This window comes from Carcharhinus amblyrhynchos, chromosome 15, assembly GCF_965287045.1.
Source record: "Carcharhinus amblyrhynchos chromosome 15, sCarAmb.v2.hapA, whole genome shotgun sequence".
Taxonomy (NCBI): Eukaryota; Metazoa; Chordata; class Chondrichthyes; order Carcharhiniformes; family Carcharhinidae; genus Carcharhinus; species Carcharhinus amblyrhynchos.
In genome coordinates, this window is record NC_137338.1 from 2,972,136 (window position 1) to 2,989,916 (window position 17,781).

At 47.1% G+C, this 17,781-nt stretch overlaps 1 protein-coding gene across 1 annotated transcript in view; it reads left to right on the plus strand.

The window, feature by feature from the left end:
• robo1 (roundabout, axon guidance receptor, homolog 1 (Drosophila)) overlaps positions 1–17,781 on the plus strand; it is a 325,286-nt gene that overhangs the window by 250,306 nt on the left and 57,199 nt on the right. The window contains exons 9-15 of the mRNA XM_080203340.1: positions 3,243–3,414; positions 7,827–8,032; positions 9,593–9,674; positions 10,717–10,885; positions 12,185–12,351; positions 14,993–15,114; positions 16,376–16,610. Coding sequence (XP_080059466.1) covers positions 3,243–3,414; positions 7,827–8,032; positions 9,593–9,674; positions 10,717–10,885; positions 12,185–12,351; positions 14,993–15,114; positions 16,376–16,610 — 1,153 coding nt within the window. The remainder of the gene's footprint in view (positions 1–3,242; positions 3,415–7,826; positions 8,033–9,592; positions 9,675–10,716; positions 10,886–12,184; positions 12,352–14,992; positions 15,115–16,375; positions 16,611–17,781) is intronic.

The window sequence follows — 17,781 nt, forward strand, 5'->3', positions numbered from 1 at the left end:
TATCTGATTTTCAGTGAAGCTAAAGGCATTAAAAATTGAGTCACTCACAGCCTTATCCCCAGTGGAAATCCTGAGTAATAGCTGGCTGGGAATATGCATCATGCCATCAGTCACTGAGACCAAGATAAGGATCAGAAATTTTACCCACCATTTGAGTTGAGTTTGCTGATTTTGTATGGGAGAATTTTTTATTCATGGTTGGGATGGGGGCATCACTGGCTGGGCCAGCACTTATTGTCTATCCCTAATTGCCCTTGAACTGAATGGCTTGTGAGGCCATTTCAGAGAGGTAGTTAAGAGTCAACCACATTGCTGTGGCTCTGGAGTCACATGTAGGCCAGACCGGGTAAGGACGGCAGATTTCCTTCGCTAAAGGAGAGAAGCAGATGGGTTTTTATAAAATCTGGAAATATCATGGACACCATCACTGAGACCAGTTTTATATTCCAAATTTTGTAATTAATTGACTTTAAATTCCACCAGCTGCCGTGGTGGGATTTGAACTCATGTCCTAAGAACATTTGTTCTGTGCCGCAGAATAATATAGTTCAGTGACAAATTCCGAGATGGTGGCGCGGTTACACATGACAGGCTGGACTGTTTGCTTTTAATATGTGTTGTGTGTGCTTGTGAGCATGTGTGAATTGCGATTGCATGAATAAGGGTAGTCCCGTGTGTGGGTGCAGTTACGTGAATGAATGTATTCATGTCTAAGATCAGTACGGTGGCACGGTGGTTAGTACTGTTGCCTCACAGTGCCAGGGACCTGGGTTTGATTCCCAGCTCAAGCCACTGTCTGTGTGGAGTTTGCACGTTCTCCCTGTGTCTGCGTGGGTTTCCTCTGGGTGCTCTAATTTCCTCCCAAGAATATGCCAGTTAAGCTGATTGGCTATGCTAAGTGGCTAAGTGGCTATTGCCACTTCACGTCAGGGAGACTTGCAGGGTAAATATGTGGGGTTACGGGGTTAGGGGCTGGGTGGGATTGTAATCGGTGCAGACTCGATGGGCCGAATGGCCTCTTTCTACACCGTAGGGATTCTATGATTCTATCGCTTGAGAACAAGAGCAAGCCTGGTGAAAGAACCTCATGCTTGTAAGTGTGCAAAAATGGAAGTTCAAAAGTTTGGACAGAATATAATGAACAGAAAAGGGTGACTAAAAGACTCACAAGGAGATGAAAATTATAGTCTGAGAGAAAACTACCCAGAAATATAAAAACAGATAGCCAAAGAGTTTCTATAATTTTTTTTATAAAGAAGCAAATTAACAAAGTGAGTGTTGGTCCTATAGAAAGTGAGTCTGGACAATTAATAGTGGGTAATAAGGACGAAGTGAATTTGGCATCGGTCTTCACCACAGAGGATACAAGAGATTGAATAAACTGGGATTGTTCTCTCTGGAAAATCAGAAGCTGAGGGACGACCTGATAGAAGTTTATAAGATTATGAGGGGTATGGGTAAGGTGAACAGTTGGAAGCTTTTTCCCAGAAATGACAATTACAAGAGGGCATGGGTTCAAGATAAGGGGGGGGAAAGGTTCAGTGGAGAAGTGCGGGCGGAGGTTTTAACACAGAGGGTTGTGGGAGTCTGGAATGCACTGCCAAGTGAGGTGGGTGAGGCAGATACTTTAGCTACATTTAAGACTTATGTGGATAGACACAGGAACAGATGGGGAATAGAGGGATATGAGCGCTTGGTATAGATAGGACAATGTGATCAGCGCAGGCTTGGAGGACCGATCCTGTGCTGCACTGTTCTTTGTTCTAACATCCCAGAGATAGCTGTATTTCGGCAAATGGGAGGGAGGGAGCTCAGGAAAATTGCAATCCTCAAGGAAGTGATATTGAGCAAATTATTGGAGCTGTGCCCTGATAAATCCCTGTTGGACTTCATCCTGGGGTCTTAAAAGAAGTAACTAGTGAGATTATGGTCATATGTATTAGTATGCAGTGAAAAGTATTATTTCTTATGCACTTTACAGACAAAGCATACCGTTCATAGAGAAGGAAAGGGAGAGTGCAGAATGTAGTGTCACAGTCACAGCTAGGGTGTAGAGAAAGATCAACTTAAAGAAAGATCAATTTAGTGCGAGGTAGGTCCATTCAAAAGTCTGACAGCAGCAGGGAAGAAGTTGTTCTTAGGTCGGTTGGTACGTGACCTCAGGCTTTTGTATCTTTATCCCAATGGAAGAAGGTAGAAGAGAGAACGTCCGGGGTACATAGGGTCCTTAATTATGCTGGCTGCTTTTCCGAGGCAACGGGACGTGTAGGCAGAGTCAATGGATGGGAGGCTGGTTTGCCTAATGGATTGGGCTACATTCAGAACCTTTTGTAGTTTCTTGCAGTCTTGGGCAGAGCAGGGGCCACATCAAGTTGTGTTATGGCCAGAAAGAATGCTTTCTATGATGCACCTGTAAAAATTGGTGAGAGTCACAGCTGACATGCCAAAGGCAGCGGTGGATAGATTCTTGGTAAGCAAGGCGGTGAAAGGTTATTGGGAGTGAATGGAGCACAGACTTGAGATTACTACCAGATCAGCCAAGATCTTGTGAAATGGTAGCAAGGTTTGAGGGGCTGAATGGCCTACTCCTGCTCCTTCTTCATCTGTTTACACAGTTGATAGTTAGTTTCTCAATATTCACTGTCTCAGCACACACTTCGATGAGAGTCATTTTGAGAAAACTCCCAGAAGAACTTTGCCTTAATCAATTTTTTTCGTCATTCGTGGGATATGGGCTTCACTGGCTGGCCAGCATTTATTGCCCATCCCTAGTTACCGGAGGGCAGTTGAGAGTCAACCACATTGCTGTGGCTCTGGAGTCACATGTAGGCCAGGCCAGGTAAGGACGGCAGATTTCCTTCCCTAAAGGACATTAGTGAACCAGATGGGTTTTTCCAACAATGGTTTGATGGTCATCAGTAGATTTTTAATTTCAGATTTTGTTTGTGGAACTCTAATTCCACCATCTACCGTGGTGGGATTCGAACCTGGGTCCCCACAGCACTAGCTGAGTGTCTGGATTGATAGTTGAGCAATAATACCACTAGGCTATCGCCTCCTCATGGAGTCAATTGGAAAGAATGCAGCAAATTCCAAATGAATTTCTGGGATTGAGGTGAATAAATCCACTTTGTGTTGCTGAGCTGGTTGGTGAGGTGCTCTCGGTTCCTCCCCGCCCCTTGGCCATCTCTAACCCCCCTCACTGCTTTAACTCTCTTCCTGTGTTTTTCTTTTTTTTTCAGAATTTGCTTTTCTCCTACCAGCCTCCGGAACCTTCCAACAGATTCTCGGTTTCTCAGGTTGGGGACCTCACCATCACCAATGTCCAGCGATCTGATGTTGGTTACTACAGCTGCCAGGCACTCAACGTAGCTGGGAGTGTCATCATCAAAGTCTTCCTGGAAGTGACTGACGGTAAACTGCTGCGCTTTCATATGCCTGGGATTCGGGGACGATGAGGTCCCGTGGCCCACAACGCAGAGATTGATCATGTGGGAAGACAGAGAGACCGTTCGGCCCTTTCAGCTCGTACTGTCCTTCAATCAGATCATGGCTGCTCACTATCTCTGATCTGTTCCCTCCTTCATACCATAGCCAATGGTTAGCACTGCTGCCTCACAGCTCCAGGGACCTGGGTTCGATTCCCGGTTTGGGTCACTGTGCGCAGTTTCCACGTTCTCCCCGTGTCTGCACGGTTTTCCACTGGGCGCTCCGGTTTCCTCCCACAGCCTGAAAGACGTGCTGGTTAGGGTGCATTGACCTGGACAAGCACTGGAATGTGGCAACTAGGAGAATTTCACAGTAACTTCATTGCGGTGTTAATATTTGTGACTAATAAATAAACTTCACTTTATGTTGAATTAGAAGAATGTGGCACGGTGGTTAGTTAGTGGGTTAGTTAGTTAGTTAGTTAGCCAGGACAGTTAGTAATATTTTGCAAGCCCAGGCAAGTTGTGGCGGTTACAGATAGTGTGACATGAACCCAGGGTCCTGGTTGAGGGATGTGTGCGGACAAAATGTTGCAAAATCTCACTAACTATCCTGGCTTGAGACAACTCACACTTTTTTAACCTGTGATTAACCCTCTCTCCACTCGCACTGCCTGTACCTATAAAGACTTGATTACCTGTTAAGACTCTCATTCCAACCATTACCTTGTAATTGTGTCTGTGTCTGTGTCTATATATGCCCTGTTTATGAGCCCATCTCGCCACTCACCTGATGAAGGAGCAGCGCTCCGAAAGCTCGTGCTACCAAATAAACATGTTGGACTTTAACATAGAACATAGAACAGTACAGGCCCTTTAGCCCTCGATGTTGTGCCGAGCTTTGTCCGAACCCAAGATCAAGCTATCCCACTCCCTATCATTCTGGTGTGCTCCATGTGCCTATCCAATAACCTGGTGTTGTGAGACTTCTTACTATAGACTGAGAAAGAACGTTCCCAATGATGGGGAGGGGGTGGGGGGGATCCAGAACTAGGGGTCACAGTTTGAGGATAAGGGGTAAACCTTTTAGAACTGAGGTGAGGAGAAATTTCTTCACCCAGAGGGGGGGAAGGGGGGATCAGGATATTGAATTCGATGATCAGCCATGATTAAACTAAACGGTGGAGCAGGCTCGAAGGGCCAAATGGCCTCCTGCTTCTAGTTTCTACGTTCCTATGTTTTTATCTTTTTTTTGTGCACTCAGCTAAAGAACTTTTAGTTTAATTGTTTTTGCTTCTGCTGTCTGTGATGTCCTTATTCACTGGTGTATATTTTTGTTAAACTCTCTGTCTCTTTCCTGTCCCACTCTGTCTTTACCTGCATTGCTATCCTGTCCCGCTGTTTCGGGACAGGATAGCCCTACAAAAGGTCGTGAACGTAGCCCAATCCATCACACACACCAGCCTCCCATCCATTGACTCTACACTTCCTGTTGCCTCAACAAGCAGCCAGCATAATTAAGGACCCCACACATTCTCTCTTCCACCTTCTTCCATCAGGAAAAAGATACAAAAGTCTGAGATCACATAGCAACCATCTCAAAAACAGCTTTTTCCCTGCTGCTGTCAGACTTTTGAATGGACCTACCTCACATTAAGTTGATCTTTCTCTACACCCTAGCTATGACTGTAACATTACATTCTGCACTCCCTCCTTTCCTTTTCTGTGAACGGTATGCTTTATCTGTATAGCACGCAAGAAACAATACATTTCACTGTATGTTTATACAAGTGACAGTAATAAATCAAATCAAACCTTTCTGTTTGGACTTCTCCATCTCCATTTACATGAGTTCTCCCCGCACTCTGTTAGTTTAAAACCCTGCCCAGTACAATTGGCCAAGACCTGTTCAAATATAGCCCATCCGAACAGAACAACTCACTCTTCCCTGGGAGCTGTGCCAAAGTCCCATGGACCGAAATCCCTTAATAGTTTTAAACATATTTTATACCAGTGGAAATATCAGATTAATCTGTGTAACCTCTCCTCATAATTTAACCCATTTAAACATCCTGTCGTTTCACTCCTTTCAAACACATTCCGAGATTTCCAGAATGTCACAGAACTTACGAGCAATGACAGAAGCCATTCGGCCCATTGTGTGTCTGCAAGCTCTTTGCGAGACTGATCTTTGTTAGGAAGGGCACATTGATATTGTCTCATTCTCACCCTGTGTACCACACACTGACTCCTCGACTGGAGAGTTGGTGCTCATGAGACTCTTGACTGTGAATGTTTCTCCAGGTGTTTAGGGTGTGAGTGGGTGAAGGATTGTTGTTGACCTCGGGCTGGCAAAACCCCTCGCTCCTCCCCAAGGCTTCTCCTGTTGGTGAACCAAACCCAGCAAAGCCAACAAAGCTGAGACAAGGGAACTCAGAATAAGAGGTGATTCTGACTACCTCCCTGAAGGTGTGGCTGTCTCCAGCGCCAGGGCAGGTTATCACCTGGCCTTGCGGTCAGGAAATCATAGAATCCCTACAGTGCAGAAAGAGGCCATTCAGCCCATCGAGTCTGCACAGACAATAATTCCACTCAGGCCCTAGCCCAGTAACCCCATGTATTTACCCTAGCTAATTCCCCTGACACTAAGGGGCAATTTAGCCTGGCCAATCCACCTAATCCGCACATCTTTGAACTGTGGGAGGAAACCGGAGCACCTGGAGGAAACCCACGCAGACATCTATCTTCTGTGGCTCTGTTCCCTTGACTGTCATCTGAGGAAATAGTTTATCTCTATCTGCCCTATCTGATTGTTTAATAGTTTTAAACATCTTTTATACCAGAGGAAACATAAGATTACTCCATGTAACCTGTCCTCATAATTTAACTCATTTAAACTCTGCTTTCGGGAGAATGTGCAAACTCCACTTTGAGCTATGAGGAGAGGCTGAATAAACTAGGCTTGTACTCGTTAGAGTTTAGAAGAATGAGGGGAGATCTCATTGAGACGTATAAGATGATGAATGGGATGGATAGGATAGAGGTGGAGAGACTCTTCCTGCTCAAAAAAGACAGTAGGACTAGGGGGCACAGCCTCAAGATAAAGGGGAGGCGGTTTAGAACGGAGTTGAGGAGGAACTTCTTCACTCAAAGGGTGGTGAATCTCTGGAATTCTCTGCCGGTTGAGGTGGTGGAGGCTGCCTCGCTAAATATTTTTAAGACGCGGGTTGATGGGTTTTTGATAAGAGAGGGGATTAAGGGTTATGGGGAGAGGGCGGGAAAGTGGAACTGAGCCACAACAGATCAGCCATGATCTTATTGAATGGCGGGGCAGGCTCGAAGGGCTAGATGGCCTACTCCTGCTCCTATTTCTTATGTTCTTATGACAATAACCCAATGCCGGAATTGAACCCGGGTCCCTGACGCCAAGAGGCGGCAGTGCTAACCACTGTGCCAAGGAACAAACTTAAAATAAAGGTGGAAAGAAATGTGGAACAAGGAAGGGAAAGGGTAGGAAAGCATCGGCTCTCTGGGTTATCAGGAGAGACTGAGTAGACTGGGGCTATACTCATTGAAACTTAGAAGAATGAAGGGAGATCTTATAGAAACATATAAGATTATGATGGGAATACATAAGATAGAAGCAGGGAAGTTATTTCCACTGGCGGTGAAACTAGAACTAGGGGGCATGGCCTCAAAATAAGGGGGAGCAGATTTAGGACTGAGTTGAGGAGGAACTCCTTCACACAAAGGGTTGTGAATCTGTGGAATTCCCTGCCCAGTGAAGCAGTTGAGGCTACCTCATTGAATGTTTTTAAGGTAAGGATAGATAGATTTTTGAACAATAAAGGAATTAAGGGTTATGGTGAGCGGGCGGGTAAGTGGAGCTGAGTCCACAAAAGGATCAGCCATGATCTTATTGAATGGCGGGGCAGGCTGGAGGGGCCAGATGGTCTACTCCTGCTCCTTGCTCTTATGTTCTGATGTTCCTCATGGTCCTGAAGAGCATTCTGGGTCATTCGATAGTTGTCATTGTCGGGTTGGGATCTTCTGCTGGGAGTTCACTGCGCACTGGCTTACGATTTGAGTATAGGCCTGAATGCTCCTTCCAGGCCTCACTGGTAGGCCTCACTGTGCCTGAAGGCCCCTGATTCTGGCTTGCTTGTCTTGATTGCTTCCAGGTGAAGTGCAGCTATGGGGCTGAAAAATATTGGCTCAGAGTGTGAGGAGATCCGACACCATCTGTTTACGTTTTTTCCGATGGCGATACACCAGTTAAAATTGGCCATGTAATTACAGGCCTGCCCGTACGACAGATTCTTGCCGTTGCTCTCTGTGAAGATTAAAAATAAATTGCTTCCACTTGTTCTAACTTTAATGGCGTCTTTCTGTTTGCAGTAATTTCGGACAGGCCCCCTCCTGTCATTCGCCAGGGCCCCATCAATCAGACGGTCGCTGTGGACAGCACTGTGGTCCTTAGGTGTCAGGCCAGTGGAAACCCCCCACCCACCATCCTCTGGAGAAAGGAGGGCATCTTGGTGTCCACCCACGACTCACGGATCAAGCAGCAGGAGTCGGGAAACTTGCAGATCCGTTACGCCAAGGTAGGGATTGGGGAATAGGGGGGAGGGGGTGCCTCTCTCAGTCTCACCATCCGCTTCCCTCTTCTGCTGGATACTTTTCTGAGAAACACCCTCCCATTACTTGTAGCCAGCGCGCTTTACGAGATGCCTGTGTGGACAGTAATCGTGGCGGTTTTAACTAAATTATGGATCAGCTCATTCATCGTGTTAAGGGTTGACAGAGAGAGGACAGTTCAAATCGACACTGCACTATCAAAGTCACCATCTTTCAGCCCAATCATTAAATTGAGGTCCCAGTTTTCCCTCCCAGGTAGACCTTAAAGATTTTGCCACTATTTCAAAGAGAAGGCAGTGTTTGCCCCCGTTCCCTCTCAACCAGCACCGCTGAATCTGATTATCCGGCCATCCTCAAACATTGGGCAGCACGGTGGCACTGCTGCCTCACAGCACCAGGGAATCGGGTTCGATTCCCAGTTTGGGCGACTGTCTGTGGGGATCCTGCACGTTCTTCTTGTGTCTGCTTGGGTTTCTTCCGGGTGCTCTGGTTTCCTCCCACAGTTGTCCGCACTGCTGCCTCTCAGCGCCAGGGACCTGGCTTCGATTCCCAGCTTGGGTCACCATCTGTGCAGAGTGTGCACATTCTCCCCATGTCTGCATGGGTTTCCTTCAGATGCTCCGGATTCCGCCCACAGTCCAAAAGGCGTGTTGGTTAGGGTGCGTTAACCATTCTAAATTCTCCCTGAGTGTGCACAGGCGCTAGAGTGTGGCGATTAGGGGATTTTCACAGTAACTTCACTGCAGTGTTAATGTAAGCCGACTTGTGACACTGATGAATAAAGTTTAATTTGTGTTGGTGCGACCTCGCTCTGCAAATATTGGCCGTGTTTCCTGCATTTCAAAAATAATTCATTAGCCAACAAATTAAAGCATTTAGACCAGCCTTGGGGTTCAGGAAAGGTGTGATAAAAGTACTATCCTCCTTATCCTTTCCTTATTTTTAATGTACTTGGCTATCCAAAGCTCCTGCACCAACTGTGTCTGCCAGTGAGATGTATCCGCACTAACAGGGATATTATATGACTAGTTATACAAGGTTAAAGTGATTAGGATAGAAGGCCAGTCAGCCCATCACTTTTGTACTGACTCCTTTTCCAAACTATCTCAGTTAGTCCCGCTCGTTTGCTCTTTCCTAACAACCTTGCAAAAGCTCAAATTTTGAGTATTTATCCCGATCCATTTTGGAAACTAGTTCTGAATCTGCTTCCAGTGTCCTTCCAGGCAGTGGCTCCAGGTCACAGAAACTCACAGCAACAAATGAAAAAGCTCACTTTATCTCCCTTGCTGCTTCTTTTGCCAAATTTCGGGCACGCATCTCCTCTGGCTACTGACTCTCAGTGTCAGTGGAAAGAGAGATCTCTTGCTTACCAAGCTGAGATCCTTCACAATGCAAGAACAATCTTTCTCTTTTCCATCTGACACAGCGCTGGAACTGCTTAGAGGTTTCAGAATGTTCATCTCCCAGCACTGACTCTACAAAGCAGTTTATTCTTGTGTTCCTGTCTCTCTCCCTGTGTCCACTAGCTGGGTGACTCTGGTATCTATACGTGTATAGCCTCAACACCAAGTGGTGAAGCTTCATGGAATGCACGCATTGATGTTCAAGGTAAGAAACTCTTTATATTCTATCAACCCATGAGGCAAACAGGATCAAAGGTTGTGGGGAGAAAGCAGGATTAGGCTATTGATTTGATTTGATTTATTATAGTCACGTGTATTAACATACAGTGAGAAGCATTGTTTCTTGCATGCTACACAGACAAAGCATGGGATTGTTGTCAGTGCAGGCTCGATGGGCTAAATGGCCTCATTCTGCTCAGTAGATTTGATATGATTTATTATTGTCATATGTATTAGCATACAGTGAAAAATATTGTTTCTTGTGTGCTATACAGACAAAGCATACCATTTATAGAGAAGGAAACGAGAGAGTGCAGAATGCAGTGTTAAGTCATAGCTAGGGTGCAGGGAAACTTAATGCAAGTAGGCCCATTCAAAAGTCTGTCGGCAGCGGGGAAGAAGCTGTTTTTGAGTCGGTTGGTGCATGACCTCAGACTTCTGTATCTTTTTCATGACAGAAGAAGATGGAGGAGAGAATGTCCAGGTTGCGTAGGTCCTTAATTATGCTGGCTGCTTTTCCGAGGCAGCGGGAAGTGCAGATAGATTCAATGGATGGGAAGCTGGTTTGTGTGATGGACAGGACATCATTCATGACCCTTTGTAGTTTCTTGTGGTCTTGGGCAGAGCAGGAGCCCATACCAAGCTGTGATACAACCAGAAAGAATGCTTTCTATGGTGCATCTGTAAAAGTTGGTGAGAGTCGTAGCTTAAATGCAAACTTTCCTCAGTCTTCTGAGAAGTTGGTAACTCACCTGATAAAGGAGTGCCGCTCCGAAAGTTCATGATTCCAAATAAACCTGTTGGACTTTAACCTGCTATTGTGAGACTTGTTACAGGTCGGAGAAGGTAGAGAAGAGAGGGAGGTCTCCAATCCAAATCTCTGCTGATGTGACTTAGCGTTATGTTTATTCATGTTCCCACGAACCTCATGTGACTGCGTATACTTCCCCAGAATGTTCAAGTTGTTCTTGATTTATTTGATCTCATGTCTCTCTTGCCCTGGCTCTCTGCGGGTGTCGGGATTCCAGAATTTGGGACTCCGGTTTTGCCTCCTCGCGTGCCGGATCCCAACCTCATTCCCGGAGTGCCGACCAAGCCGGAAGTAACCAATGTCAGCAAAAACGCTGTCACCTTGACGTGGAAACCAAACATGAACTTTGGAGCCACCCCCACGTCCTACATCATCGAGGCTTTCAGGTCAGTCACTCCTCACTCAACACCTTTTACCCTCTTTCTGAAGTTGCTGCTTGCCCCTGATCACCAGCTCCACAAATAATGGTCAGACCCAGTTCACAACTGCCTCCCTCCCTCACTCCAGCACAATGACCACCAGCCTGGTCATCATGGCTGAATTTGTGGATGGGGTCAGCTGGGGACGGGGTGGGGGTGGCTGACGACCTTTCCAGATTTTCCTGGAGTCTCCTGGAATTAAAGGTTGCCCTCATGCAACACGCAGAGAGAATAACAATCATCAGGGACATTGTCCTCCCTGCTGGAGTGAGTCCACAAAGCCCCAGAATTCAATCCTCAATCAGCACTTGCTCCCATGTGACCATATTGTAAATAGAGTGTTCTCTGCAGCACAAAGGATTGTGGGTATTAAAGCCACCATTATTGCCCAGTTGAGCAATCAGGTAAGCAATGGCAGAAGAGTTGGGGAAGAGTTGGGGTTGAGTCGTGGCAGTTATTAATGACGAAACCTTCCTGATTTGAGCGAGGGTTGGCAATCCCTCACACACAAACAAAACCCCTCACTCACTCAACAACCTCAACACCCACCAGCCACTGCACCCAAGCGCATATACATACAGATACCCCTACACACACGTACATATGCACATGTACACATACAGACATACATACATGCACACATGTGCACACATATATGTACACAGACACACAAACGCACACAATTATACATGCATACATTCACGCATGCACACAGACTGGCAACAGACATGCACATATGCACACAGACATATGTACATACACACATGTGCACACATACCTGCACACACATGCACACACACACACAGCCAACACACACACACGCACGCACGCACATGCACACACATACACACTCACATATACGTATGTGCACACACACAATCAACACACACAATCAACACACACAATCAACACACACAATCAACACACACACACACGCACTCTCACACACATGCACTCACACACACACAGCCAACACACACACACGCACATGCACACACACACGCACTCTCATACACGTATGTGCACACACACAATCAACACACACACACACACACACACACACGCACTCACACACACAAGGCTGAGACTGTCTATTAAGCATGGATGGAGCCTTTGAGTTTTATGAACTCTATAATAATCCTCATTTGATGAAGGAAAACCCAAAGTATTTTCCAGTGGGGACAGGAGCAGGGTAATTCTGAACGTTGAGTTTTGACTCAGACCCGTCTGATGTTGCTGCTGTCAATTGTTGTGAATTATTTACAGCCATGCAGCTGGCAGCAGCTGGAAAACCGTGGCGGACCGGGTGAAAACGGAAACATACACCATCAAAAGCCTCAGATCCAACGCTGTGTACCTCTTCCTCATCCGAGCGGTCAATGCTTACGGTCTGAGCGACCCGAGTCCAATATCAGACCCGGTGAAAACCCAAGGTAAGACCCAGCCCGTGATAAAACCTGGAGCTGGATTCTCCCCACCACAGACAGCCCGTCCATCAGAGCGAAATGGGCAGAATGGGACGGAATCGCATGGTACCCCTCCCAAACTTGGTGCATGGCGTATGGGGAGTGGTGGGGGGGGGAACGAGAATGAGCTCATCTCAGGGTTAACACATGCATATTTCGCAGAGGCAGCGGCCTCACCTGTGTGTGGCTCTGGTGTGAGGGGTGTGTGAAACCACACGTACACATATTGAACCTGGGAGGAACAGCTCTGAACTTTGTGGATCCGTTTTGGTAACCAGGGGAAGCTTTCAGTCAGGGACCCCCTTGGATATGGGCTCGGGATATCTGTGAGGTCAGATACCCTTTGGGGGAAGTTGGGGCTGTTTTGGGATTTCTAAAGGAGGGGATTAATGTGCGTAAAGAGCGTGTGAACACATTGGATAAAAGCAAATTACTGCGGATCTGGTATCTGAAACCAAAAGAGAAAATGCTGGAAAATCTCAGCAGGTGTGGCAGCATCTGTAAGAAGAGAAAAGAGTTGACGTTTCGAGTCCACGTGACCCTTGGACAAAGAGTCTCTGGACTCAAATCATCAGCTCCTTCCTCTCCTTACAGATGCTGCCAGACCTGCTGAGATTTTCCAGCATTTTCCCTTTAGGTTTCATGAACAAGTTGGAACTGTGAAGCTCGTCACATTAAAATTCCAGCTGATGTTACTGATTGCACAGTCACACCCCAGGGAGGAACCCAAGGTGATAGACACGTGTAGAGGGAGCTTTACTCTGTATCTAACCCCGTACTGTCCCTGTCCTGGGAGTGTTTGATGGGGACAGTGTAGAGGGAGCTTTACTCTGTATCTAACCCTGTGCTGTACCTGTCCTGGGAGTGTTTGATGGGGGACAGTGTAGAGGGGGCTTTACTCTGTATCTAACCCCGTGCTGTACCTGTCCTGGGAGTGTTTGATGGGGTCAGTGTAGAGGGAGCTTTACTCTGTATCGAACCCCGCGCTGTCCCTGTCCTGGGAGTGTTTGATGGGGACAGTGTAGAGGGAGCTTTACTCTGTATCTAACCCTGTGCTGTACCTGTCCTGGGAGTGTTTGATGGGGGGACAGTGTAGAGGGAGCTTTACTCTGTATCTAACCTTGTGCTGTACCTGTCCTGGGAGTGTTTGATGGGGACAGTGTAGAGGGAGCTTTACTCTGTATCTAACCCTGTGCTGTACCTGTCCTGAGAGTGTTTGATGGGGGGACAGTGTAGAGGGAGCTTTACTCTGTATCTAACCCTGTGCTGTCTCTGTCCTGGGAGTGTTTGATGGGGAAAGTGTAGAGGGAGCTTTACTCTGTATCTAACTCTGTGCTGTACCTGTCCTGGGAGTGTTTGATGGGGGATAGTGTAGAGGGAGCTTTACTCTGTATCTAACCCCGTGCTGTCCCTGCCCTGGGAGTGTTTGATGGGGACAGTGTAGAGGGAGCTTTACTCTGTATCTAACCCCGTGCTGTCCCTGTCCTGGGAGTGTTTGATGGGGACAGTGTAGAGGGAGCTTTACTCTGTATCTAACACCGTGCTGTCTCTGTCCTGGGAGTGTTTGATGGGGAAAGTGTAGAGGGAGCTTTACTCTGTATCTAACCCCGTGCTGTACCTGTCCTGGGAGTGTTTGATGGGGGGACAGTGTAGAGGGAGCTTTACTCTGTATCTAACCCCGTGCTGTACCTGTCCTGGGAGTGTTTGATGGGGACAGTGTAGAGGGAGCTTTACTCTGTATCTAACCCCGTGCTGTACCTGTCCTGGGAGTGTTTGATGGGGGGACAGTGTAGAGGGAGCTTTTCTCTGTATCTAACCCCGTGCTGTACCTGTCCTGGGAGTGTTTGATGGGGGACAGTGTAGAGGGAGCTTTACTCTGTATCTAACCCTGTGCTGTACCTGTCCTGGGAGTGTTTGATAGGGACAGTGTAGAGGGAGCTGTACTCTGTATCTAACCTTGTGCTGTACCTGTCCTGGGAGTGTTTGATGGGGACAGTGTAGAGGGAGCTTTACTCTGTATCTAACCCTGTGCTGTACCTGTCCTGAGAGTGTTTGATGGGGGGACAGTGTAGAGGGAGCTTTACTCTGTATCTAACCCTGTGCTGTCTCTGTCCTGGGAGTGTTTGATGGGGAAAGTGTAGAGGGAGCTTTACTCTGTATCTAACTCTGTGCTGTACCTGTCCTGGGAGTGTTTGATGGGGGATAGTGTAGAGGGAGCTTTACTCTGTATCTAACCCCGTGCTGTCCCTGTCCTGGGAGTGTTTGATGGGGACAGTGTAGAGGGAGCTTTACTCTGTATCTAACCCCGTGCTGTCTCTGTCCTGGGAGTGTTTGATGGGGAAAGTGTAGAGGGAGCTTTACTCTGTATCTAACCCCGTGCTGTACCTGTCCTGGGAGTGTTTGATGGGGGGACAGTGTAGAGGGAGCTTTACTCTGTATCTAACCCCGTGCTGTACCTGTCCTGGGAGTGTCAATCTTGCACTGTGTGCAGTTATATTCTGAAGATTCTATCAGCTAGCTGATGAGTGGAAATAACATTGAAAAATAATGAAGAAAATGTTATAATCTTTAAACTCGGAACTAAGTTCTGACGGTTCAATTCTTGCAGATGTCCCACCCACTGGTCAGGGGGTAGACCACAGACAGGTTCAGCGGGAACTTGGCGATGTGGTTGTCCATCTCCACAACCCCATCATCCTCTCTTCATCTTCCATCCAGATCCAATGGACAGTAAGTAATGAGGCATCACCTATTGTTTCCAACACAGATCAGTGTTTGAACCAAAATCCCCCAGCCAAATAGCCCTCTCTCCAAGCCTAGTATCCTTCTTTCCCTGCCTAATATCCACCTTTCAAAGTCTGGTACAGAACAAAGAACAGTACAGCTCAGGAACAGGCCCTTCTGCCCTCTAAGCCTGTGCCAATCACTTTGCCCTATCTAGATCAACTGCCTCTATCCCTCTATTCCCAGTCCGTTCATCTGTCTATCCAGATAAGCCTTAAATGTCGCTAACGTGTCTGCCTCAACCACCTCACTTGGCAGCCAGAAGCCCCCACCACCCTCTGTGTTAAAAAACCTCCCCTGCACATCTCCACTGAACCTTTCCCCTCTGACCTTGAACTTATGCCCCCTGTGTAATTATCATTTCTGCCCTGGGAAAAAACTTCCAACTGTTCACCCTATCCATACCCCTCATAATTTTATGAACTTCTATCAGGTCACCCCTCAGCCTCCGTCTTTCCAGGGAGAACAATCCCAATTTATTGATCCCAGTTTATTGAATCCCAGTTTATTCAATCTCTCTCCCTAGTCTATATCTCTTTTCCAGTCTGATATCGCTCTCTCCCAGGCTGATATCTCTCTCTCCCAGTCTAATATCTCTTTCTTCCAGTCTGATAGCCCTCTCCCAGATTGATACCCCTCTCCCAGTCCGACAACTCTCTCTTCCAGTCTGCTATCTCTCTCCCAATGTGCTATCTCTGTCTCCCAGTCTTTCCCGGTCTGATATCTCTTTCTCCCAATCTGACATCCCTCTCCAAATCTGGTATCCCTCTCCTAAACCGATATCTCTCTCCCAGTCTGATATTCCACTCCCAGTCTGATATCTCTCTCCCAGTGTGATATCCCACTCCCGGTCCGGTATCTCTCCCTCAATCTGATATTTCTCTCTCCCAGCCCAGTATCTTTCTCTCAGTCTGATCTCTCTCTTTCCCAGACTGGTATCCCACTCCCAGTCTGATATCCCACTCCCAGTCTGATATCCCATTCCCAGTCTGATTGCTGTCTCCCTCAATCTGATATCTCTCTCTCCCAGTCTGGTAGCTCTCCGTCAGTCTGATCTGTCTCTTTCCCAGACTGATATTCCACTCAGCTTTGCCAGTGATGGTTCTCTCTGTGACTCGCTGTGTGTCTCAGGTTAGATGGAGATCTCCCCATGGTCTTCTCTGCCTCGCTGCCCAGTTTGAATGTTCTGTCCGTCTCCGCTCCCCAGGTGGATCAGCAGTCGCAGTACATCCAGGGATTCCGGATACTGTATAGGCCGTCACTGCCGGACGCTCGGCCCCAGTCTGACTGGTCAGTCTTCGAGGTGAGGTCAGCCACGGATCGTAGTGCTGTGGTCCTAAAGTTACGGAAAGGCACGGGATATGACATCAAAGTCAGGCCGTTCTTCAACGAGTTCCAGGGTGCAGACAGTGATGTGAAATATGCCAAGACCCTGGAAGAAGGTAAACGTTTACATTCTGTGACTTTATTCAGTGATTCACGGGCAGCACGGTGGTTAGCACTGCTGTCTCGCAGCGCCAAAGACCTGGGTTCAATTCCGGCCTTGGGGCACTGTCTGCGTGGTATCTGCACATTCTCCCTGTGTCCGCATGGGTTCCCTCTGGGTGCTCCGGTCTCTCCCCACAAGATTTGATTTATTATTGTCACATGTATTAACATACAGTGAAAAGTATTGTTTCTTGCGCACATTACAATGTGTGGGTTAGGTTGATTGTTAAATTGACCCGAGTGTCACTGGATCAGCAGTGTAAACGTGCGGGGTTGCAGGAGTAGGGTCTGGATGGGACTGTGATTGGTGCAAACTCGATGGGCCGAACAGCCTCCTTCTGCACTCTAGGAATTCTATGATTTCGATAAGTGAACGTTTTTCACTTTGACTTTTTTATCCTGCTGCTTTATTTGCTGAGTTTCTTTTTGGGTTTAAATATCACCGTCCTTAGCTCAGGGGAGATATACTCAACTCTGTCCAAGGAGGTTTAAAAGTTTAGTTTATTTATTCATTAGTGTCACAAGTCAGCTTACATTAACACCATAATGAAGTTACTGTGAAAATCCCCTCGTTGCCACACTCCAGCTCCTGTTCAGGTACACTGAGGGAGAATTTAGCATGGCCAATCCTCCTAACCAGCACGTCTTTGGAGTGTGGGAGGAAACTGGAGCAGCCGGACAAAACCCATGCAGACACAGGGAGAATGTGCAAACTCCACACAGACAGTGACCCAAGCTGGGAATCGAACCCGGGTCCCTGGCGCTTTGAGGCAGCAGTGCTAACCACTGTGCCAGCTATGTTCCTGTCTTCCTGTTACTAACTTTACTCAGTCCCATTCTCATCAGTTGCCCTGCCTGTTTTCTCCAGCAGGGAGTCCCTCAATAGTGTGTGTGGAAGTGGATAAGTGTTTTAAAATGTGTAAGGAGAGGTGGTGGCAGTGATATGGTCTGGAGACCCACGACTGATGGTGAAATTTGAATTCAGTAAAAAATATCTGGAATTAAAAGTCTAATGAGAACCTCAAAACCATTGTTGATTGTCATAAAAACCCATAAGACAGAGGAGCAGAATGAGGCCACTCAGCCCATCGAGTCTGCTCTGCCATTCAATCATGGCTGATATTT